The following is a 25,251-nucleotide window of genomic DNA, read 5'->3' on the forward strand; positions in this document are numbered from 1 at the left end:
GTATTTTTTTTGCCCAACTTTTAAATTCTTTGATTTGTCATTTTTTCTTGTGTGTCCTTGAAAAGAAACGAAGTGCCACTAGATGGCACCCGGGTCCAGCAGTGTTCTGACTGTGTGAATTACTGTTCCTAAGATTCTTTTCAAAAGAGAGGTCACCAGTATGTTGTTTCAAAAATGCGACTTGTGGTCTGTTCTGTCATTTCATTTTAGAAGGGAAAAAGGAAGAACAATAAAAATTCAAAATCTATACATTCTGTGGGCTTAGTTTGTAGTATAGAGAAAGCCCAATTGTGTATAATGGCAACAAATACTTTGAAGAAGAAAATAGTCTTCCCGAAAGCGGTACCTTTTTTTTCTTTTTCTTTAACCGCTACTGGAAATTTCATTCCTTAGAAAATTTTTAGAATTATGTTTCTTACAAAAGTGTGTTGCTTTTAAACAAATGTGTCTAATTATTGCTTTGCCTTTGTCTTTTAATTGTGTGTATGTATATGTGGGTTATATGTAGATCTGGGTGCAGTCAGGAAAAATGGGATGAGCTGATCATTGATTGGGAAGAGCAAAGGAAGCCCAGCAACGGGGCAGGGCACTTGGCATAGCCCCTCCCTCCCCACCCAAAAGGAAGAATATTAGACCAGGCCTTGTGTTACAGAGTGTAGGTGGATCTCACATAGAGGGCAACTTGAATTCTTTCATGTTTGGACTGAGACTTCGATCTTTACCTGTTCGTTGGCAGGTCATCTTCCTTACTCTTACTACTCAGCTCCCACGCCCCGGCCGTGGGAAAGAAGCTGCACCGCTGTGTGAAGGCCGGGAGTTGGCATGGGGGCCGACCCCGAGGCCCACTCTCCCACTCTGTCTGCAGCTGTGGCTGGCTGTCAGGATGCTGTCAGGACAGTGACCCTTTCTCCTCCCCAGGGCCTCAGTGTGAGCAACGAGGATGCTGAGTAGCAACAAGGAGGTCACCCTGGGCCTCTCTTTCTTTAATGTCACGAACAGATCTAAGTCTCATCGATTCTCATAATAGAGCCACATGTGTTGGATGTTGGGCCAGGCACTTCATTACATTCTCTCACTTAGTGTTCATTTTGCATTTGAGTAAACCAAGGTTTAGAGAGTCCGCGTGTCTGTAGATAAGGAACAGTTAGCGCACTGTGACCAGCTGCAGAGCCAAAGCTGCATCTGTAGAATACGGGCCATTTAGGAATTGAAGGGCAGTCCTGATTTCACATTTCGTGTTTAGAGGACATGGGACTTTCCACTACTGCTTCTTGGGGACTTTACCTGTGACCGTCATCGTGTGCTCCCAGAATCGAGGAAACTAGGAAATGTCTGTAACAGCCACCAGCTTTGTTATTTCTGAGTTGAGTGTTTTGGGAGGGGGAAGGTGGGCAGGGTAGGAGATGTCCTGGTTATGTTTTTCCTAGAGTGTACTTTTGATGTTTTCAGGGTTAATTTGAACCCCGGTTGTGTCATTTCCCCCCGCTTTCGCAGGGCTTCCTGAAGAACGAGAAGGACAATGCCTTGCTGTCTGCCATCGAAGAGTCCCGGAAGAGGGTAAGACACGCGCCTGCACGTGGACGGTGTACAGCCGTGGCAAGGACACGTGGTTGTGTCCCAGGAGTGCCGGCTCTGGGAGCTGGAGCCTGCCTGCAAGGCCCAGCCCTCTGACCTGGCCAGGGAGCTCTGCAGGGGCTGTTTCTGAGGAAAATGTCGTACCTATAACTCCATGTGTATTTATTTAGTGATAAATGCACCTGAAACACTGGATGGGTCAGTTAATTATAAATTAATCTTAAACTGCAAGGGCCACACAATGCTTTGGTTTCATAGTAAAAAGTGGTATTTTGTTTTCTGTTGAACCAGCAATTCAAGGAGACAGTTATGATTATGGTAATTTTTCTCCATTCCTTTCCCTTTACCACCCAAGTTGACTTTCTGTGCCATCGCTGACATATCATATATTAGTGTCCGGTGTACAACGTTTCTGTCCCTCACAGTGTGGTCACCACAATAGATCTAGGAACCTTGTGTCCACGGTACAACGGTATGGCAGTGGCATTGACCGTCTTTCCTATGCTGCACATTGCTTACATCCCGATAGCTTTTCATTTTTTTATAACTGGAGGTTTGTACCCTGTTGTCTGTATCTGTGAGTCTGTTTCTGTTTTGTTTCATTTGTTTATTTGTTTTGTTTTCTTAGATTCCACGTATAAGTGAAATCACATGGCATCTCTATTTCTTCTGACTTATTTTACTTAGCGCAGTACCCTCTCGATCCATCCATGTTGTTGCATATGGCAAGATCTCGTTCTTTATGCTGACTTTTACCTTAATAATTTCTCCAAGCTCTTGAAAAGGCAAAAACAAGCCAGGCTGGCCCTTGTAAAGGGTGGTAAAGGAGTCAGCCAGAACAGCCGTTACAAGTGCAGCACATTTTGCAGCAAGCATTCCTGCAAGAAACTGAAGGACAACTTACTTTACTAACGTGAATTATCGCCACTTGTTTCTGACATGGATTAAAAGATCAGAACCTCTCCAAAACTTGCCGTTATGGAGTCAGAGGTTTTCCACCGGAGTCTTTTTGGGAGGCAGGAGGAAGGTTAGCGATCATGTAGAATTGATTCTGAAAAGGCAGTTTTTCCCGGGAAGGGGGCTGGAGGGTTCGCGCTAGTCTCCAGCAGTGGGCGTGTCTGCAGAGGCGAGAGGGGAGCAGGGAGAGCTCGGGGTTGCTGTTTACTTATATAATCCTTATAGGGAGCGAAATGCATTTCTGTGTCATTTATGTAGAGAACAATAGGGTGAAAAGTGCTGCTTCCCCGTGTGCTGTATTACACTGTCCCACGCAGGTAGAACTGTCTCAGCCGGGCTGATGGGAGACAGGGCAGCAGGTGGCTTCCCAGCTCTAACCTAGAAGAAAATGTTCCAAAGGACTGACATGTTTCATTATTAGAGTACAATTTCCTAAAATTTAATTGTGTTTTTTGGCATAAGTACTTATTTCTAGAAATAGAGAAATTCACTTGATTCCGATTTGAAAATATTTTTTTGTAAAGATTTTTGTTGTTGTTGTTCACACTTGGAGTGAGCCGCCCACTCTGACTCCCCTGCTGTAAAGGACCGATGAACTTAAATCAGGGCCGTCGAATGCCACCGAGCCTTATTAATCCCCCTCCCCTGCGGGATGTGTTTCTGGAGTTGGCAGTCTCCGAGCACTGTGCCGTACTGAGACTAGATGTGCAGCCAGCCAAAACATTTAAGTGACACACCACAGTGCAAAATGCGTGCAAATGTGTTCGTGAGGGCGATGTTCCGGTGTTGGGTGCCAGCCTGGGGGGAGACCTTTCACCTGACGGGACCCTGGGAGGTGCCACTGAGCAGGAGTCATTCCCAAACAAAGGGGAGCGGCTTCCTGGCATTTTGGTGGTAATTTCACGTTTGAATAACTTGCCAATGTCCTGCTGAAATGCCAAGAAAACAAGCTGCAAAACCACAAATGTGTCCTATCTTTTCCCATTTGGTGCATCCCAGCAAAAACAGAACAACATTATCAGAACATATGTAGAGCTTCTAAAAGCCAGCAACAGCTCAGTAATAAGCGGGTATGAAGTCAGGGCACATTGCCCTCTTCCCTTTATGAAAAAGGGGTGTGAGTGCCCCCACCTGGTCTCAGCTCAGTTGCCCGGTTCTCACCCTGCCTTCCTTTCTTAACTGTGTTCAAAGAGCTATATTTCTACACATAGCTTAACAGGTTCCAATTTAACTTGTAATAGTTTCTCTGCTGCTGCGTCATTTTCTGTGGTTTGTCTTGTCTTCCTTTCATTTTAGACCTCCACACACCCTTCCAAGTTATCCCTTCCTCTTGGGTTTCTTTCCTTCCTGTTCCTACTATTCCCTGCCTCCCACCTTGCCTCAGGCCCCCCACTGTCCTCTCCTCCTATGTTTTCATTGAGTGGCTCTGCTGGTTCCCTCATGAGCTCCTCTTGTTGACAGTTGACATTCTCCTTTGCACCCAACCCACCCGGTGGTCCAGATGTGGGTCTAAAGGCAACAGGCTGGAATAGGGCAGATGGGTGGCTGGTCATTCCTGACCAGACCACAAATTGGATGCTCCATTACCTGTGATGTAATTAAGGTATTCTGGGTGTGGCATGGTCAAGGGAAGAGAATTTTGACGTTGGGCCATTTATTTTTATTTGAAGCTCTTTATCACACTAATGATGAATGGAACCACAGTGCTGTTCATTCAGGTTATGGAGCTGTTTCTAAATGCGTAGCTGGCACACTTCTCAGATCTAGCCGAGGATTTGAGCCCAGAAAGCTGCCAGTTCTCAGAATACTTCCTGTGCTCAAGAAGCAGGAGTTCTTGGCACACAGGTGGGCAGCCTGATCAACGGGATGGTTAATCCCCACTTGCTGTCGCTCTGATCCCTGCATGATGCTGGAAGTCTGCCCCCACCGCACTCAGCAGCAGTGTCTCTGGGCGGTATGCTGTCTGTTTTCTTCAGTTGCCCTCACTGCTGTGCCATTCTGTCCTTACGAAGAATTCCTGTGACACTGTAGTGCCCTGGATCGGTGCCACAGTTTGGTCAGTGCCCTGCTTGCTGTGGCAAGCTCAGAAGCCCTGCCCCACCTCCTCCTTTCTGCGCACCCTGGTCCTCGCGCCACACGGCCCTCCGTTTTCCCTTGCCGGGAGAGGCTCAGGCTGAGGTGGGTTCGACCACTAAATGAGTTTTAGGAGAAATTGTGGATTAGTTGTGCACTATTTCTGGATACCTTCTAGGGAAGCTTTCCCCTCCCCTGCCCCCACTTTTCAGTTCTCACATACTTCTCTCTATTCAAAATACATAGCGAGAGAAAATGACTTTTCTCTAGGCACCTTTTCAGTCCAGGCTCACTGACGGGAACGGTCCCATCTGCCTGGCACCTGGAAGAACACCGGGCGGAACAATGTTTTTAGAGTTCCTGATTGTCCCTTCTCCCCTCGTCTTCAGGGTACACGTTAGAAAAGGGGTCCACTGGTAGATGGGCCAAAATCAGACTTGTAAGATGTGGCACGGCACCCCTCTCCCCAATCTTTTGTGTGCCTGCTGTCTCTCCTTTTCACATTTTAAGAAATACTAGTCCTTAGTCAAACATCCCATTTGTAGGAAGAGTATATGTGATTTTTCTAACAGTTTCCAAAGCTCATGTATATGGTTATTATCGGCATAAATTATCCACATTGCCAAAAATGAAGCAGGCATTACTAATAGGCATTCCCTTGGTGCTGCCTAATTAGATGCCAATCTCATTGTAATCAGATTGTAAATGAAATGGCTTTTTGAAAAGTGGGATTAAGCTGATGGAAACCTGCTCTGCCAATTAAAGAATAATGGGCCAAGAATGGTCACGATTCAGTATATCTCTGTGAGTTGGTTTAATTTCCTCCTGAGAGGTTTTAGTTTGCCTTTCCTTCCTCACTCCCTCCTTCCTTACTTCTCTCTTTCTTGCCCTTTCTCTCATTTTTTTCCCTCCAAGGGAGTGCCTTCGTTTTGGTAACACCTGCAGTGTCTGCAGTAGACGGGGGTGAGAGGCTCGCTAGCCATTTCAGAAGTGACTTTGAGTGGACGAGGAGCAAGGCTGTTTTTTTTTTTTTTACCGGTCTGCCCCCTCCTATGAAAATACCACTGTTTCTTAAAAGAAATAAAGACACTGGGAGAATCTTTTGTTTTTGTGTTTTCTTATCGCAGATGCTTATTAAATCTTAAGATACCATTGATTTTATAATTCACCATTACATGCACTGTAAAGAAAATAAACCAATATGCTATCGATTGTATTATGTAGCCTAATGTCAGAGGTTTGAGAAATAGGGTGGGGCGAAGGAGGTTTTCAGTTGTAAGTAAAACAACGTGAAACAGTTTATTCTCGTATTATCATTTATTGATTATTGTATTATTTTCCCCATGAACAGCTGTAAACCTCCTTTTGCCCCACCCTGTATTTGTCTTAATAAGAACATGAAAAGCTGGTCAACATCACTAATCATCAGGGAAATGCAAACCAAAGCCTTGAGATATCACCAAATACCCATTAGGATGGCTGCTAGCAAAAGACAACAACAAAGTAGTAAGTCCTGGCGAGGACGTAGAGAAATTGGAACCTCTGCACTGTTGATGAGATCGTAGCACCGTACGGCCTCAATGGAAGCAATCCCTCAAGAAGTTAAACACAGAAGTATCACGTGACCCAGCAGTTCCATTCTGGGTGTGCCACTGCTCACAGAGGCCGGATTGCAGGAGCCGCTCGGGTGCTCGGGGGTGGGTAAACCGGCAAGCGCAGTATGCTGAAAGCAGACGTGGAGGGACGCTGTGCACACGCTACAACATGGGTGAGCCTCGAAGACATCGGGCTAAGTGAAACGAGCCAGCCACAGAAGGACAGAGACCACGTGACCCCACTGCTGGAAGGGAGCCGAGCAGTCAGGGTCCTAGAGAAGGAGTGGCACATGGTTGCGGGGGGCTGAGAGGAGGAAGGACTGGAGCTTGCGGTACAGTGGGGACAGAGCTCCATCTTTGCAAGGTGGAAGGAGCCCTGGGACGGCGGTGGCGGCGGCTGCACAGCGCCGTGAGTGTGCTGCATGCCCCCTGAACCGTACACTTGAAAATGGTTGGGATGGCAAACTTTGTTACGTCTGTTTTACCGCAGTGTTTAAACCTTTCTGCTGTGTGAGATTTAATGAAATAGGGTACGTTGCAAACTGTCGTCAGTGAACTCTTTGAGGGTAATTTTTCCAGGTAATTGCTTTTTCTGTACTTACGGAAGGGTGGGAGATCAGGGGGCTTACAGGACACTGTGTGCTTTGTTTTTCCGCTCGGACCACCTCTCCCTGCTCGCCCCCGGCAGACCTTCGGCATGGCCGAGGAGTACCACCGAGAGTCCATGCTGGTCGAGTGGGAGCAAGTGAAACAGCGCATTCTGCACACGCTGCTGGCGTCAGGAGAAGATGCCCTTGACTTTACTCAAGAAAACGAGGTAGGTAAAGTCCAAAAGATAAACCAACTGTTAATAAAATGGGAGGTCAAAGAACGCTGCTTGACTGCCAGCCACCCTGGCACAGCTGATCACTGTCTCCCCTTGAAACGCCGTCTTCTCTGGGCCCACATCTGCCTGGATTGCCTCCGACATGTCTGGCGGCGGCTGCTCAGCCTCCTCTGCTGAGTTGTCTTCTAGATGTTTGAGTGTCCCGGAGCTCAGCCTTCGACCTGCTGTTTCCCCTCAATCACTGCCCTGTTGGTCTTGCCTGCGCTTGTGGCTTCAAACACCATCTGTCTGCTAAAGACTCCGGTGCTCGCCGCGGCCCCCGGCTCCAGCCTCATTGACCCAGCGGCCTTCGTGGCTCTGCCCTGCGTCTCAGACAGTCCCAGGCTGCATACGCCCAGGACCGAGTCAAGAGAGCAGCTGTCCCCCGTCCTTCCTGGCACCAGCCTTCTCTTCAGAGTTTATCATCTTTTAAATGGTAGTTGCAGTTTTTCACTTGCTCAGATTCGTTTTTGTCCTCTCCTTCTCCTGCCTCATCTCACAGGCACTGGTAAATGCAGTTTAACCCTCCTCTCAAAACATACCCAGGACCCAGCTGCGTCTAGGCACCCCCACTGTTAGCACTCCAGTCCAACACCATCAGCTCTTGCTCCGGTTATTGAACCAGCCTAGCTGGTTGTTTCAGTCATCTGTCGCCACGGAACTCATCACTCCGAACCACAGTGGCTGAACACAGCACTTGGCTCAGCTGGGTAGCTCTGGCTCAGGGTCTCTGGAGGCTGTCATCAAGGTGCTGGCCAAGGCCCCACTTGTCTCCAGGCCCAGTTCAGCACAGATCCACTCCCAAGCTCGCTCACGTGGTTCTTGGCTTGCCTCACATCCTCTCTGGCTCTTGACTTAGGGACGTCAGTTTCCTGCCACTTGGGTCTCTTGGTCAGTTGTGCTGCTCACACCCTAACTCGCTTCCCCTAGCGCAAGAGTGAGGGATCCGCGGGAGCGCTAGAGTACCCGCAACACAAACCCATAGTCTTTGCACAACTCAGTCTGGAAGGTGTGTCCTGTCCCCTCTGTTCACAGCAGGTCACTAATCCAGCCTGTGCTCAAGGACAGAGGCCTACACAAGGGCTCCACTCCCAGGAGGTGGGGATTATGGGGACCATCTTAGAGGTTGTCGACCCCCTGGGCTCCCTGCCTTTGCCCTGTACAATCTCTTAACACAACGGTCAGAGTAACACTATTAAAACACAGGCTAGATGGAGTCTCTGCTCTGCTCGGGACCCTCCCGGCTCACTTGGAGTGAGAGCCAGAGTCCTCTCCGTGACCTGTACATCCCTCCTGGACTGGTCTTGTTGCCTGTCCGAGCTCCTTCGTATCGCTGTCCCCATTGCTCTTGCTGCTGCTGCCCCCTGAGCTCCTTACAGGTCCCTTGAACAAACCGGGCAGGCTTGCTTCTGCCTTGGGTCCTCCGTGTGCCCTGTTGCCTCTGCTTAGGTTGCTGTCCCCCAAATAACCACATGGCGTCTCCCTCAAATGGCTGTTCCCTCAAGTATTCCCCCAATACCATCTCCGTGCAGCCTGCTGAGGGCTTGCTCTCTGAAGTCCAAACCAGCCTCTCCCCATTCGGCACCTCCTCTATCCCTTTTCTTGCTGTATTTTTCTTCTTAGCACTTCCTCCCACATACCGTTGTATATGTTTTATGTCTTTGTATCGCTTATTGTTTGTTTCTGTCATTAGAATATAGTGATTGGTGGTAGTGCTAGGTCGAGGGTTTTCTCCTCTCGAAAATCTAATTTTAAAAAATGGCAGCAAATTTCTGCAATTCGAGAATTAAAGTACCCTGTCCCTGAAAGCCTCTTCCCGCCCCCTCCGCCTCCCCCAGGGGCAGTCACTGTTACTACTTTCTTGTGCACATTTGCAGTGTGCCTTTTTTTTTTTTTTTTTAAGATTTTATTTATTTTTAGACAGAGGGGAAGGGAAGGAGAGAGAGAAGGAAGGAAACATCAGTGTATGGTTGTCTCTCACACGCCCCCTACTGGGGACCTGGCCCACAACCCAGGCATGTGCCCTGACTGGGAATTGAACCAGATATCCTTTGGTTCACAGACCAGCGCTCAGTCCACTAAGCCACACCAGCCTGGACTCCAGGGTGTCTTAATGCAGATTCAAGTATATGGGACTATACATTTTTATCCCCCCTCCATCTTACACAAAAATTAGCTCACTGTATGCTCTGTTCGGTATCTCGCTTTTTGCACTTAATATATTCTGGAGACCTTTCCTGAGGGGGATTTTGATCTGCACCTTGGGATCAGCAGGAAGAGTGTCTTGCTTGATTGGTGATGTCTGCCCTGTCCTGGGAAGCCATGGCTGGCCACACATTTCCTGCTCTGGTGTCGGGGAGAGCCCAGCCCCGGGCTCAGGTCCTGGCCCCACCACCGACTGGTTCCGAGACCGCGTCCAGGCTGTTTAACCCTGCATACCTGCAGGGTCCTCGCTGGGGAAATGAGATTATTGGGAAGGTCAGTGATCGTGTAAAGCAACTGACCCATAATGGCCATCCTTTACTATTTTTTTAAAAGCAGTTTCAGATAATTTAGAGGTGCAGATTAACAATTACGATGTTATAAAAATTACAGTGTTAGATGTTTCAAATACTTTTACCAGTGGCTCCTGCTAAGTCTCTTTTCCAGAAGTCGTTTTATGGCTAGCTAGCATTCTTTCCCACGAGAGAAAGGACCATGGAGACTCGGAGAGACATGCAGCATGCTGGTGGGACCCAGGGCTGGGGGGCTCTAGACCGGGGCACTGCTGAAGTCTGGTGCAGGGTGGGTGGCTCGGCCGTTCGTCGTGCCTACAGGATAACGCTGCCCATCCCGCACCTGCGGGTTTACTTCTGACTTAAAACACCAGTTTTTCTGTCGAGTTAGCCCCCAGACAAGGAGGTGCTGAAGTTGCCGTAGGAGGTTGCTCCGGAAGGCCCGCTCCACAGTCTCTGACTCAGACGTGGGAGACTCGGGTCAGAGCCTCTGGGAAAGAAGACCTGACGCATAAACCCTTGGTCAGCCTGATGTTTCTCAGTTTCTTGTGAGTCTGGGCAGGTAATAGAGCAGCTCGTGGTTTTATAAACTTCATTTTTTGAAACGGTGTTAATAGGTTGTGGTCTGTATTGGGATTTGCAAGTAATTATAAGCTGCTAATGAGATGTTCTTTCTTGACTGTTCTCTTAAAAATAGACTAATCTATTTAGCAGACTCTTCTGCCTTGACCTCCCGTCCCCTTGGAAGGGAGTTACCCGCACTTTTGCTGTTCTCTGTTGTGCCCCCTAGCAGAGCGGCAGCTCCGCTGCAGAAGCTGGTGCGTGGTGCGGTGGTTTTCTCTTTGGGTTGTCCCGGGACTTGCCGCTTCACGGACCCCTGTGGGTTGTGGTGTTTGTTGCTGTCGTTTGGAACCTTTCCCCTGAAGTGTAATGTGTACAGAAAAGCCCCATCGTGCCTGCACAACCCAGTCCGTGATCACAAATGGAACACGCCAGGTGGAGAAGCAGAACAGTGGCAGCACCCAGTGAGTCCTCCTTGTACACCTGTCCGGTCACTGCCCTCAGCACCTCCAACCAGGGAACCGCCGTCAGGACTTCTGACATCGTAGGCTAGTCTTGCCTGCTTGTTCGCTTTGCGTGAACGGAGCCACACAGTACGTGCTCCTGGTTCTGCTTAGCAGTCTGCACCTCGTTACGTGTAGTTGCGGGCCGTTCATTCCCTTGGCTGAAGTGTGTCACTGCAGTCTGTGTACGCATTCCGGTGTTGATGGGCGTTTGGATGGTTCCCAGTTTGGGCCTTTTATAAATAGCGCCGTTGTGACCATTCTCATACATCTCTTTCAGTGAACGTGTTTGCTTCTCTGCCGGGTACAGGGGACCGGCGGGCTCAGAGGGCATGCATGTGTTCAGCCTGAGTAGCTCCTGCCAAGTACTTTGCCCGAGGGCTTGTATTGATGGGCCCTCCCACCGGCAGGGTGTGAGAATTCCATTGGCCCCAAATTGTTGCCTCGCTTGGTATGTCTTGTCTTTTCATATTCAACCTTCTTGGTGGATGCGTGGGACCATGTGCTTTTACTGGCTTTGTCCATGTAACGTTCTTCAAAGTGATGGGAAGGGATATTATCTCCATCTGGGCAGGCACTTTGTCTGCCCTCTGTATAGGAAACCACATGGTGTAAAGGCCAGGGACAGGCTTTGAAAACCAGCAGGCCGAGGCTCCCTGCAGAATTGCTCATTGTCAAGGCCTCTCTTGAAGGCCTGTCGGAAGGAGCGTAGGACGAACATAAAGCGCCTCGCCCGGTGCCGGCAAGCATGGAGCTCACACTCAGCCCATCCTAGCAGTTTGTGGAGCTCCACGCTGTTACGTTCATTTTAACCATTTTCCAAAGGACCTGCCCCTTCTTAAGTGTCGATCATCAGGAATGAGGTTGTTGGAATTCAGAGTCATTAGGAAGGAGACTTCCACTCATTTTGAGCTGACCTTACATTTGAAGGAAAATGTCCAAAGGAGGATAATTTGATATAAAGAGAGGCTTAAGGATATGTTTTGAAAGCAGAAATGAACTAGGATGCAGTGCGTCCTGGAGCGTTTCCCCCCGAGCAGCAACACATTGCTAATGCCTGTTCCTGGCGAGTTTTCATAAGGGAAGCGAGGGATGCATCCGTGGCATGAATTCAGTTTGGGAAATTAATTTCCTTAGGATATCATTGAAGACAGAGGTATAATTTTTAAAGGAAGGTAGAAATTGGAAGATCACTAATAACTTTCCAAGTTTTTGCTCTGAAGCAAGAAAGAGGCTCCTGGCAAAGAACCGGGACAGAGGGGTGCGCCTGCCCGTGGGGTCCCCTCGGTATTCACGGCCCGCTCACCCGCGTCTGTCCGTCTGTCCTCGTCAGCTGAGCCGCAGCCGATTCCAGGCAGATGTGCGCCATCCGCTCTGTGTTAGATTCCACAGTGTGGCACTGCGTTTCCATTTCTTAAAACACTTATTTCTGCGTCTTTTTTAGGTTAGTACATGGAAGTGCCTGTCATTTCTTAGTGGCCGTAACAGGTTTCATCATATAAATGGCCCGAGTTTTCTTCTCATTTTATGGGTGAAGTACAAGGCTACAGAGAAGTTAGACATCATCATTACCCAAGGTCACACCGTTAACCTGGGTCTTCTGGCTCCCAGTTGGTGGGGGGTTTTTTTGTTTGTTTTGCTTGGTTTTTCCCTCTGGTAGTGCTGGTTCTGTGTACAGGTTTTATAGCCAGCATTATAAATTAATCACTTTGGTTCCATTGTGCTCCCATAAAGCCAAACCATTCCACTGGGCAGTTAAAGACTGCCTTTCTTCTGCAGTGCCGCATTCTCTCCTCTTTCTCCTGTTGTGCGGGGGCCTAGTTCCCACGCTTTGCTCCCTGACCAGAAGGTGCCCTCCTTGGAAAAAGGCTTATTCGTCCCTGGGTACACTTCGTATAAAAGCAGTTGCTTAGTAAAAGTTTGCAGTTTCCCCTGCCACTCTCCTGCCACGTCCCTCCCGTTCTGGAATGCTCTCTTGAGAACAAGTTTTGGGAGCCCCCTCTGCTCTGAGAAGAACTTTCTGTGGCTCTGCTCCCAGAGTCGCTGTTTCTCCCCAGATCCCTAGACTCCTGGTGAGCCCCTGCACTCCTCCGGCCCTTCCCCCCATCTTGCCTGCCTTTCTGGTCTCAGGGTCCCTGCTCCTGTCACCCCCGCTGTGGTTCAGCCTGGTCTCCACGCAGAAGAACCCATGGGTCTGCGGAGGTGCAATGTCCTGGCCGCACCGTGCACCTGCAGCCCGGCCCTCCAGCTGCTCCTGGCTCCAACATCCCAGCGAAGGCTCGCTGGCCCCTCTGTACAAGAATGTGCACGCACGCTTCCTGTCAACGGGCAATTGCTTTATGTGGGCCGTGCAGAGGCGAGGCCAAGGGCAAGTGAAGGAAAGGCGCTTTTGAAAACAAGAGCATTAAGCAAAATTAATTTAAATGGAAATCGGAAGCCTGAAAACCAAGTACTTTTTAAATGGACAATTTTTAAAATTGGGTCTTTAGTACTGGAAAATATTCCTCGAGGCTGTTTATGTATATTTAGCTGAAACAGCTGTGTCCTTGCCGAGTCGTTTTAGTGCTGCTCCCCTTCTGTGACCCTCTCCATTCCCCCCCAGTTAGGTTACTGGTACTAACAGGCTTAGTGCTCTGTTCTTTAAAAAGTCTTTGGGATCATCGGCTTCCAGTGGTGAGGTCTGTCCCGGAAAGGTGGCTGATACAGAGCAGCCCTCGCCATGGTGTTACTGGAAACACTCCGAATTAGCCCAGTGGGGAGAGTGAGCCGGCGGGGCTCCTGTTCACACAAGGAGAGAGTGTTTGTTGTAGGAAAAGCCCACGAGAGTTCAGCCAGCACAAAGTCGAATGTGTTAGGTTATGTTTCTGTGGTGTTGGTATCTGTCTGTTTTCAGTGTAGGATTCCTTTCTATACTCATTGTAGTGGTTTATTTTTTTTTTTTTAAGAAGTGATAACAGCATTTATCGGGCAAGGGTTGGGCACTATGCTAAGCTCTTTCTATTTAGGTCTTGCAAGAGTTATAACTACTGTTCTTCTCCCTATTTAACCTTCATCACAAGCCTGTGAAATGCATCTCAGCACTGCCCCATTTTACAGCTGAAGAAACTGAGGCCCAAAAGAAGCACTCTACTCAAACAAGGTCACATCGCTAGTGAGTGGTGGAGCCAGGGTTTCTAACCACTTCTGTCTCTTGTTCGTTGATGGCCGTGCTTGGGAGGTTGCCCCACGCTGCCTGGCAGTCCATGTGGGGCCGCCTCTGGGTTCAGACCGTGGCCCCACTGGTTCCTGTTGGAGCGACCTTGGGCATGTTGCTCTCTGTGCGCCATGGTGTCTTCATCTGTAAAACGACATGGTGTAAGTACCTACCTCAGTGTTGTAGAATTGACACGTGGACATTAGGCAGGGCTTGGCATGTAGTAGTTGCTCAGTAAGTGTAGTTACCGTTATTTTAACCTGGTGGTTTTCAGGAATTCTCTGTCTCAGGTAGGAATGCCCTTTGGGTATACATTTAACTCCATATGCCAGACTGAAAGGTAGCAGGGGCTAGAGATGAGAGGTGGGGATTTGGAACAGTCTTTGGGTCAGCCAGCCAGCTGGCAGCAGCTGCCAAGGTCAGTAAAGTGTTCACAGCTTTTAATACCAGTGGCTGCAGAAAGTCAGAACTGAGGAGGACCTCTCGAGATTGTCTGGGACCACCCTTCACTCACCTGATGGGGCCCAGAGGCTCCAAGAGAATGTGCCAGACGCCAAAGCCAGGGAGAAACTGGCCCTCCTGGAGCTCAGGCGTCCTGACAGCCCAGTTCATTCTGCAGAGACTGAGGGCTAACAGCCCACCTTTCGGTCCCCAGCCCCTCTCTCCTTCTGCCCTACCCCCAGTGCAAGCTCACGCTAGTCTTTCTTTCACCAGCTTGGCTGGGGCCAGGAGGTTTCACTGCAGTCTTCTACTGGTTTCCTAGGAAGCCTGCTTTAAACTGCTTTGTTTTAGATTTTAGAGAATAGAGCACTGATTTTTTGTTTGTTTTTCATTTTTTGATTTTTTTTTAATGATGGAGGCATAAAAAATTTGGTTTCTGCTACAGTACAGTACAAGTTAATGTACTAGAAATGTAAGACTGTACCTATACACCTAAGATCACACCTAATTTTGATCCATGTATGTTTACGTAGGGAATAAGCTTAGCTAAAGATTAACTTCAGCCTTTCTTTTAGAAACAAAAAGACTGCTGTGTTTTTCCACGTGTTTGTGTCTGCCAGTCCCCAGCAGACGGTAAGGGCTTTGAGGACAGGCTCTGCGGCCTGGCTTGTGTCACCCCTTTGGGGAGAGACGTCACACAGCTGCCCCCATGGCAGGCAGGCACTTGGCAGGTGTTCACCACACTACTGAACGACTGCCCGACCCAGACTGGCTCCCTGGCTTCAGGGGCAGGAAACGAGCCATCAGCTTTTGTCTCAGTGTGGGCTCTAGACTGGGAGTGTCTGAACCCAGTGCTGTGCCCCGCAGCTCCATTCCCTCAGCCGTGTGACTTCGCAGTTGATTGGGTCCCAGGCCTGCCCCTTCTCATGTTCGTGGAAAGAAAGTCGCTTTCTGTTGAGACCCGTAAAATCGTCACCTGGAAGTCTGACTAGGAAGCAGACTCCTGACAGCTTTGTTAAAGACAAGCACATGCGCTGACTGGCGTGGCTCAGTGGCTTGGGCATCACCTGCGCACTGAAAGGTCACCCGTTTGACTCCCAGTTGGGGTACATGCCTAGAATGTAGGCCAGGTCCCCAGTAGGGGGCGTGCAAGAGGCAAAGATCAATGTTTCTCTCCCTCTCTTCCTCCCTCCCTTCCCCTCTCTCTAAAACGAAATAAAATAAAATTTTATTAAAAAAAAAAGACACGTGTTCATATGATTTTTTGCTTATGCAGCTGAAGTTGTTCTTAACCAGTTCTGAATGTGTGTTTACCTACAGCCAAGTTTCATCAGTGATGGGGGGCCCCCCGGCCGCAGCTCTCTGGATAGCATCGAGATGGCCTACGCCCGGCAGGTGAGCACACTGTCGAGGAGGAGCGAGTCCAGAAGAATCCGATGTGAGCCTTCTGGGGAGTCAAAGAAAACAGAGACCTCATGAAAGTCAAACCCTGGAAGCCGGTTGGCTTTTCATTCAGAGGACTGGTTAATATTCTACCATCTAGGTCCCTGGAGAATTCCATCAAATTGCCTAATAGACTGACTCCGATTTGATTTAGGGAAATTGAAACCTGCCTCTACACTGACCGAGGGGCCTCATTTGGCATTTGGCAATGACCCATGTACAGTGAAGCCTTCAGTAACCCCACTGCTTAGCAAATGGTGTTCTCTATTAACTGGATTACCCGGTAGGCTGATGGTATTATCAGAAATCAGTCTTCACCACTTGTCAGAAATTTTCTGAGTGCTGTTCTGCTCGGTAAGCACTGTGTGCTCACAACCACCTCCCGTTGCTGTCCTGCGTGAGCTCTCACTGTTTTGGGGACCCTGGTTCTGGCTGGGTACCATGGCCCGGCAGGCATGCGGGTGTGGATCGAGGTGCTTTGTGGTGAGCACAGGGACATTGGACTGAACAGGCCCCGAGGACAGTGCCACCTGGAACAGACTTTCTGAGTAAAGCGGGCCGGCCCCCTGTGTGGCTTATTCCAGTTTGCTGCTTCTCCGCACCAAGTATCAGGAAGGCAAAATGACCTTGTTTCTGGAATTGAGGGTGGCGGGCTTCCATCCCTCTTACACCCCTTGTTAAGAACTTTCTAGATATTTTTTTTTTTAAGTCTCAGAGTACCATTGCCACTTCTAACCAGGCACCTGTATCCATAGCATCCGCTTCCCGCACACAAGTCCCCCTCCTTCCAATCCCTCAAGGCGTTACTACCGCGCCCTCATTGCTTTTCTTACGCTCCAGTACAAGGTCTCTCCCCCACTGCATCCACACCCTTTAAATTTCACGTCCGCTGTGTGGATGACTCCTTCCATTGCCGTGGCCAGCACCAGAGTTCAAGCCTAATAAATAAGCGTCCGAGGAGATAAGCCACGTGTCTTCTGTATCTATGAGGACTAAGCCTTCATAAAGCTAACATTTAACACGAAGGGCCCCACAGTGTCACGTAGCTGTTTACGTGGCTGTCCCCTCCAGTGGAAGTGAGTCTTTGCATCCCGTGTCGAACGCAGTACCTTACGAAGAAAGGGAAGGGCCCTAGTGAGTGCTCGCTGAGTAGCTAGGCGCCGCCTTACAGGTCAAAGCCCACTTTCACTTCACGTGTGCAACGCCTCTGGAGGCTCCGTGACAGCACCCCGCTTGACGCGGAGGGAAGGGAGGCTCGGGCGCCTGCTTCATCCAGCGTCACCCCGTTCAGTCCCTGGTAGAGCAGGGACTTCAGGTGTGAAGACTAGAACTTACCAGTTTTTGCCATTGTTATTTTAGTTCTTTTAAAATGAAATTCAAAGCAATAGTGGCTTTTCCGTACCTTAAACCTCACACAGTTCCTTTCTCTTGAGAACATCTACCAGGGAGAAGGGGACACTCCAAATGTGCAGCAGCGGCCGTCCCGGCCTGCGGGGCACCGCCGCCTGGCCCTGGGCCCGGGCCCATGCTGTTCTTTCCCTGCCTCAGGTTCTTAGCAAACAGTTGTGGGAGTCCTTCTGTTGCTCGTCCCCCCTTTGGGTGCTTGCTCTGTGGGACCAAGGGCAAGGACTAAGGGCGTGCTGGGCAGAGAGGCACAGAAGGGCCCGTGGTACTCCCCACCCCGCAGGGCCCCTGCTTCCGTTCCTCAGGGGTCAGGAAGGCTGGGGTAGCCGTGAACGTTGGTTTGTCAGTGCTGCTTCACAATCACAGCCATGGAACTGGGAAGCTAGCTGGAGGCCTTGCCCGCCCGGCAACACGGGCGGGAAGAAGGAAAGGCTGGCCGAAGCTTGGCTGACCACTGGGCAGAAGCTGGCTTCAGTGCCGCTTCAAGAGGTTTTGAGAAGAGCTGAGACTAGAAATGTGCCATTGACTTTGCGTTTCCCTCTTTCAGATTTATATCTATAACGAGAAGATTGTGAGCGGGCACCTGCAGCCTAACCTTGTGGACCTCTGCGCTTCGGCCGCGGAGCTGGATGATAAGGTAGGGCCCAGGGCCGCGGAGCAGGAGCGGGGTCCGGGCAGGAGCGGGGTCCGGTGCTGAGCTGGGATGAGCAGCGCGCTGACCTGGCAGGAACGGGCTGAAGAGACACTGTTCCGTGGAATAAAATGTTCACTGTTCCTCAGAGTTTTCCGGTACCTGCTTTTGGGGTGGGTTTTTGTTGATGGTGCTACAGGTGCATTGGCAATGCATCTTCAGAAGGCTTAGCCAGGAGCAGCGATCGGCCACGAGAGTTCTCGAGCTGGTTCTGCTTTGAAGTCCTGTCTGGCTTCAGCCCCTCCCTCACCGGTTTCCCTCCTCAGGCAGGCTCACCAGCCCTTTAAGGAGAGCTGAGTGGTGAAGGTGATGTGGTCTTCACGCCCGTGAGCCCCTTGAACTTGATTCTGGTGGGGTCTTAGGAGCATTCTTCATGTGTTCCGTTCCTCTCTGAGCCCCAGTCTTTATTCCCATCTCTCAGTTCTTATACCCGGACAATTTTCTCCCCCAGGGAGAAGAAATAAAAAGTGGATGGATGGCCTTCCAGGAGGAAGGCGAGAGGGCGGCAGGATATAATGGGAGCGGGCACTCATACGCAGGTTTTCCCTCCAGAAGTGCATCCACCTTTATCATTCTGTTAATAGTGAAAGACAAGGCGACACAGACAGGTCTGATGAGAAAGCAGGAATTCTCCGACCATCTCACTGGCCAGAAACAGTCGGGCGCACTTCCCACAGTTTCAAGTTTTGAAAGGGGGCGTTGAAAACAGGACTTTCTCTTTTCCTTCGGAAAAAATGTAAACCTGCTTTTCTCTAGTCAGTGCGATTCTTAACTTTAGACTACTGCAGAGGTTCAGGGGACACATTTTTAAGGAGGGATTTACTGCCAGGAGGACCCTGGGGAGAAGGAGTCCCAGCTGCATGGTGGTGACAAAGGGGGGAACGCCTGGTCCTGCGTCGGGAGGCTGTCACCAGGGGCGTCTTTAGAAGGCACAGAGTGGGGAGGGAAGTGGGAGGCTGTGACACTCCCAAAGTGGCCCCTGCAGAGTCTCCGGGAGGGAAAAACATATTATTTAGGTTAAACTCTTATTTAAAGCCTTTAACAAACTGAAATGACCTTGTAAGGACTGGAACGCAGCTCCTGGAGTTCAGACTCCTGGAGCATCGGACAACTATAAATGCCTTCGCTCTCTCTGAAGGACTAGCCCACTGAGACTGTGTTCTTATTACTTCTGCTTGGTCTTAATTACGTAGACCTGGAACAGCCACTGATGTGAAAACCGATTCAGGATGGGGTGCTCGTTGGAAGGCGAAGCCTGGCAGGCGCAGGGCAGAGGGGCATCCTCTGGGCCGGGCGTAGCCGGAGGGTCTTAGGCCACATTAACTCCCCCTCCACACCTGCCTGCCCATGAGGTCAGAGCTGGGCGGGCTCTGCAGCCCTGCAGCACTGCCCGTGCCATCTCGTTTCTGTGCAGAACATCTCGGACATGTGGACCATGGTGAAGCAAATGACAGATGTGCTGTTGGCACCGGCGACGGACGCCCTGAAGAGCCGCAGCAGCGTGGAAGTGCGCATGGAGCTGGTCAGGCAGGCCCTGGGGTACCTGGAGCAGAGGTGAGGCGGCAGCAGCATGGAGTCCCTCCTTTCTCATGTGTCAGGTGGTCCTCGAGCTCAGTGCCCTGGTGCTGGACCAGTGTAAACGAGGCTGAGCAAGTCGGAGAGATGCCATCCTGTTCTCAGAAGCACTTCTCTGCCGGGGCTGGTTCTGCAGCGATGTGAAATCACGGGAAGTGGGGCGCTGTCCGGCTCCTCTCTTTCACTTTCTCTGCGCTCCGTGCCTCTGTACAGCGATGTCATGATGAGTAGGCCTTGAATCAAGATCCTGTTCTCTGATGTGGTTCCGCCACGTTAGGCTCTTCTGTTTTCTCTCAGCATTTTAATTCCCACACCCTGCAACCTTGCCGCCGCTGAACCTCAGGAAAGCCCCTCCATCCTTTTTCCTTCCGGCTCTGTCCCAGTGACCCCTGTGAGTCCGGCTCCTTCCCAGCTGCCAGTGCCCATGATTTGTGCCTGGGTTTCTCTGCCACCCCCTCACTGATCGGACCTGGTTGCTGCGGGGCTTGTGGCTGTGCCCTTGTGCCCTAACTGTTGTCCCCTTCATTGGTAGGGCCGGTGCCATTCATCTCTCCCTGTGGACACTCCTTCTAGCGCTGAGTCGGCCAGTGGGGGTTGTCATAAGAGTGCGACAGACCCTCTTTATCTCAGAGACGGGGTGCTGAGCCCCGCTGCCGGCTCAGGGAGGAAAGTCACGTTGAATGCACTCGCTGAGTTCAGCTCTTGGCCCCTGGGCCTGCACAGCTGCCTGCGGCCTTGCAGTGTGGCCGTCCATTATCAACAAAATAACACTTCATTCGGAACTTTTAAAACTTCCTGTGTGTAACTGAGGTGATTCCGACTCGGTACAGCAGAGATTAGATTTTTATAGCAAATACTGAATTAATTATACAGTAGCTGCGTGAGAGGGCCACCATCAGACAAATAAACTCACCAACCTGCACTCTTGTTAAATAAAATTCGGAATTCCCTGTGACACAGGCACAAAAGAGTTTATAAAATATTTCATCCAGCTTTGGCTAAACTTTTGTAACATCAGTTTAGAGTGTATCAATCTTGAGTCATAAAGAATCTAATGGTGTAATAGTATTTATTTGCTACAGTTCAGCAAAATATGAGTCTGAATTTCTTACCACGTAGGATTTTTTTAATGGGTCATAGGTATGGCTGTTCATGACGGCTTTTTTCTCAAACCCAGTTCCTAACATCGGTGCTCGACTTCCCCAGGGTACCAGGCTTTATATCTGGTAAGCCGTCCCATTTTCAAAAATTACTCTTTTTGTTTATGTTTTAGAATTATCTCGCCCCATTAATTCCTGTAGCAGCACTCGGAGCTCTTTGGGAATTTCCTGTCCGCACTTATTGTAACCTTATTTTCTCTTTCATCCAGTGACATCGCTTCCTGCTGGCATCCTTTTTAAGGATTCCTTGTTACTTTTTGTTAAAAGTAGTATTTTAGAATAATTATGCTCACTTTTAAAGTATTTTTGCTGATGCTGATCCACTGACAGTGGGGGTAGGGCTGGACTAAACAGGCAAAGAGGAGACCAAAGGTACAAACTTCCAGTTCCAAAGTCAGTCCGTCCTGGGACGGAGCGAGCAGCACGGGGCCCGCAGTTAGAGACACTGCCTGCACCTGTGAGTGTTGCCGAGCGAGCGGGTCCTCAGAGTTCTCATCACAAGAGAGAAACGCTGTGACTGCGTGTGGTGGTGGTGTTAGCTGGGCTCGTGTGGTCATTTCACTGTGTGCTCGAATACAGAACCGTCATGCTGTGCCCGAAGGTAGTATCACGCCGTATGTCATTTACACTGCGATGAGAATAGAGACCTGAGTGTGGGCTATATTTCCGCTGCTACCAGTGGCTAATGTTGAGTTTCTTGGTGTCGTAATGGCATTGAGGTCGGGTAGGAGAGGTCTTAGTTTGGGGGAGATACGTGGTGAGGTGTTTACAGGTGAAATAGTCCCTACTTTCTATGTTTCTAACAACCTGTTTCAATTCCTAAGAAAACGTGTGTATGTGTGTGGACATGTGGACGTATGCATATATATATCTGTATATTTAGAACGAGAGAAAACGTGCACAGGAACGATAACAATACGTGAGTCTAGGTAAAGGGGATAGAGCATTCATTCTTTGGACTATTCTTTCACATTTTTGTAGGTTAAAATGTTTCCAAAGAGAAAAGAGCCCACTAGAACATTAGGCTGTGAGCTGGAGCACTTACTATTCCGCACATTAGCCCTGATGCATATGGAGCCCACGGTTACAATCCTCCAGGGGTTCTTTCGGGTGCCTGCAGGGATGAGAGATCTTTGCAGCGACCCACTGCCCAATGCTGAGTGACAGTGCCGTTTGCTTGTGTGCCAGGTTGAAGTCCAGCGCCCGCCCTGCGGAGTCCGCCGTCCAGTGCCGTGGGTATGGGCAGAGATGTGTCATATGTGTTTCCTTCCTTCATTTCTTTCTTTTACATTTTTCCAGCTACAAGAATTATACCCTCGTGACTGTCTTTGGAAACCTGAATCAGGCCCAGCTGGGTGGGGTGCCTGGGACTTACCAGTTGGTTCGAAGTTTCCTGAACATCAAACTTCCAGCGCCCTTGCCTGGACTTCAGGTATTGGCAGTTTCTCCGTGTGGTCCTCTATACCACCAGCGTTTCCAGTTCAAGTGAGGTTGTGTGTGGAGACTGCAGTGCAGGTCGAGACCAGAGGGCAGAGGAGAGAAGCTGGGAGGCTTGGGGGCTGGTGGGCAGCAGTCCTGCTGAGGGCTCAGTGTGGGAGCGGAGTTGGGGCACTCGGCACAGTAGGGATTGGGGGCCTTTCCCTGGGTCCTGAACCTGCCTCGAACGTAGAGCCAATAGGACTTGTTGGAGAATTTGGAGGTGGGTGTGAGAGGCAGAGGCAGGGATGACTCCTGAGATGATTGGCGCGGACAGCGAGAAGAGTGGAGTTCTTAGGATGCGGCCTTCCTTCTCAGGTCACCGCCCACTGCGGGGAATTTCCTTACAGTCACTTATCCTACTGTGTGCCGCGCGCTGCCAAGGGTGGTGGGCACGTAGAAAGCTGGCTTCCTACAGGAGGCAAGCTTCACACTTGTGCTGCAAGAGCAGGGGCTGACCAGAGCATTGGCTACGTGGGAGGGCTTGGCAGGCTTGCAGCCAGCTGGTCAAGGCCTTGAGTGCCAGGCTAAGCACTTTGGATGTCAGCAACTCAAAGAGGTTTTCGTGTTTAAAGATTTTATTTATTTGTTTTCAGAGAGAGGAAGGGAAGGAGAAAGAGAGGGAGAGAAACATCAATCGGTTGCCTCTTGCACGCCCCCGACTGGGGACCTGGTCGCAACCCAGGCTTGTGCCCTGGCCAGGAATCGAACCTTTTGGTTTGCAGGCTGGTGCCCAGTCCACTGAGCCACACCAGCCAGGGGGTTTAAGTGAGGAAGTGACACAATCAAATCTGGTTTTGGGGAAGAGTCCTGCCTGGGGTGGGTGGAGGAAACAGAAAGGAGGGCTGCGGTCCACTTCTGTGGAGCTGTGCAAAAGCAGAGAGAGAATAGTAACCACAGTCCTGCTACGGAGATTGGTGGCAAAGCCAGACTCGGGGCAGAGAAGCTCCAGCCCTGGGCCAGCGGGAACAGAGCGGCCTTCTCAGACCCCCAGCACCTAGCACAGTGTCTGACACACAGATACTCACTATGTGTTTGGATGAAAACGCCAGTATCCGTTCGGCTGGTCAGCGGTAATTAACATTTTATAAACTCGAGATTGATAATGATGGTCTCTTATGGTCAGCGAAGGCCTTTGGCCCTCACCTTTGGGGGGGTTGCGGGAGTGTGTGTCTTAAGTTGTCACAGAAGAACATGTCACATGATTACTGCAGGCTACTGGGGTTCCGTGGAGAAACCACTGATTGGCTCTGAATCGGGTGGGGTGCAGTGAGGAAAAACTTCAGAGCCAGACTGCCAGTTGCCGGGTTATCTTAAACACTTGCTGCTCCTGTGCCTGTTTTCTCATTTGTAAAACAGGCAGGAGGAGGCTATTAATGGCCCCTGCCTTTCTGGGTCGTAGTGAATACTGAGTACAGGAGAGGGCTTAGCTGAGGGTCAGTGTGTCAGAAACCCACTGGGGGGCTTTTGTTGGTGTGTTTACTTGAGCGTCCTTCCTCTTCTAGGATGGAGAGGTGGAAGGCCATCCCGTGTGGGCATTGATTTATTACTGCATGCGCTGCGGAGACCTGCTTGCCGCTTCCCAGGTGGTTAACCTGGCCCAGCATCAGCTGGGAGAGTTTAAAACCTGGTTCCAGGAATACATGAACAGCAAGGACAGGAGGTACAGTGACCGAGATGGTGCCTCCATAAGCATTGCGCTCTTCCCTGTACAGGGCTCAAAGTCAGTTTCACTTGGGGAAAAATGAAGTTCAGGAAGTGAGTAGAAGTCTCCCGAGAATAGCAGTTGAAACCCTTAGAAGAAGAGCCCCATTCTGACCCTCCCATGTTGGGGGAAGTTGCTGTCCCGCCACAGGAGAGGCTGTGATGGAGTGCGGCCTGACTCGTTCCGTGAACCCCAGGCACAGGAGGGTGCCGATCAGACGACGCTGTGTCGTGCCCCGCTTTCCTTGTTAGCACGCCGTGCTTGCTGGTCAGCCCGACACGTCATCCTGCCCTCCGTAGCTCAAGGGCTAGGGTTAAAAGTGGGTTGGAATACGCTCACGTTACACAGAAGAAATGATAGCGGGCGCCCAGTCACACCTGTGACAAGCACGTCGGGGTAATTTGCTTGGCGATGTTAATAATAATGCTAATGCTGTAATCTTGAGTTGTGTACCCTTGGCTGCTTTGTATCAGCGTAAAGTAGGGTTGACGTCCTTGAGTTTGCCCCAGAGGGAGACCCCGGGGCAGGCGTTTATTTGGGACATGCTCCCATGTGGATAAGGGAGTGGGGAACCCAGAGGGAGGCTAAGACAGACCCGCCCCAAAGGCCTCTGCTTGAGGAAGCTGGCAGGCAGAGCAGGTGCCAGTGGGCGCCATCAGATTAAAGTGGGGTACCGAGGGGGTGCAGGCAGGACGGCGTCTGTTACCCTCGGGGGAGGAAGGCTCTGACTCTGGTTGACCCGGTGCTTTCAGATGTCCTGAGGACCTATAGTGAATCTAGTATCTGCCCGTTCCCTTGTGTCGTAGATTGTCCCCAGCTACAGAGAACAAGCTGCGGCTGCATTACCGCAGGGCCCTCAGGAACAACACGGACCCCTACAAGCGGGCCGTGTACTGCGTCATTGGCAGATGCGATGTCACTGACAACCAGAGCGAAGTGGCTGACAAAACCGAGGACTACCTGTGGCTAAAGGCAGGCGCTGCGTTCTTGCCCCTGCAGGGCTTTCGTCCCCTCCCTCTGCTCGCATTCTGCCCACAGATTGTACCTGCTTAATTTACGGTGTCAGGGAGGCCACCGGGCGAGCGGGTTTCCTGTCTCCGGGCCCCATTGTTTATCGTGTGACCCACCCAGCAGGCGCAGCCATTAGCACGGCTGCACGCCTGGCTCAGGACAGGCTTGGTACCCATGCACGTGTCTCTCTCGGGGGTGTAGTTGAACCAAGTGTGTTTCGATGACGACAGCACCAGCTCCCCACAAGACAGGCTCACTCTCTCGCAGTTCCAGAAGCAGTTGTTGGAAGACTACGGTAAGAAACCCTCAACATGACCGCCTTCCCCTCGTTCACCTGAGGTCACTGCTCACCCTTCCTCTGGGAAAATCCTCCACCTCTGAACACTGTCTGCCCTTCAGAACCCTGTGGGTCTTCAAAACACAGCACAGCGTGACAGATCTGCGTAGAGGCCACGTGGCCTTGAGCAGTGCGTGTGACTCTGGTCACCCCCAGGAAGCTGCTTTCTTTGAACTGCTCTGGTCGGCATT

General features: G+C 50.5%; 1 protein-coding gene across 2 annotated transcripts in view; it reads left to right on the top strand.

The window, feature by feature from the left end:
* Positions 1-25,251, top strand: part of NUP93 (nucleoporin 93) — an 85,441-nt gene that overhangs the window by 50,736 nt on the left and 9,454 nt on the right. For both annotated transcript variants that reach the window (XM_024551421.3, XM_024551422.4), the window contains 9 exons: positions 1,495-1,557; positions 6,889-7,017; positions 15,579-15,653; positions 17,653-17,742; positions 19,211-19,350; positions 21,831-21,963; positions 23,513-23,670; positions 24,519-24,684; positions 24,925-25,018. In XM_024551421.3, coding sequence (XP_024407189.1) covers positions 1,495-1,557; positions 6,889-7,017; positions 15,579-15,653; positions 17,653-17,742; positions 19,211-19,350; positions 21,831-21,963; positions 23,513-23,670; positions 24,519-24,684; positions 24,925-25,018 — 1,048 coding nt within the window. The remainder of the gene's footprint in view (positions 1-1,494; positions 1,558-6,888; positions 7,018-15,578; positions 15,654-17,652; positions 17,743-19,210; positions 19,351-21,830; positions 21,964-23,512; positions 23,671-24,518; positions 24,685-24,924; positions 25,019-25,251) is intronic.

Source organism: Desmodus rotundus, chromosome 12, assembly GCF_022682495.2.
Source record: "Desmodus rotundus isolate HL8 chromosome 12, HLdesRot8A.1, whole genome shotgun sequence".
Classification (NCBI taxonomy): domain Eukaryota; kingdom Metazoa; phylum Chordata; class Mammalia; order Chiroptera; family Phyllostomidae; genus Desmodus; species Desmodus rotundus.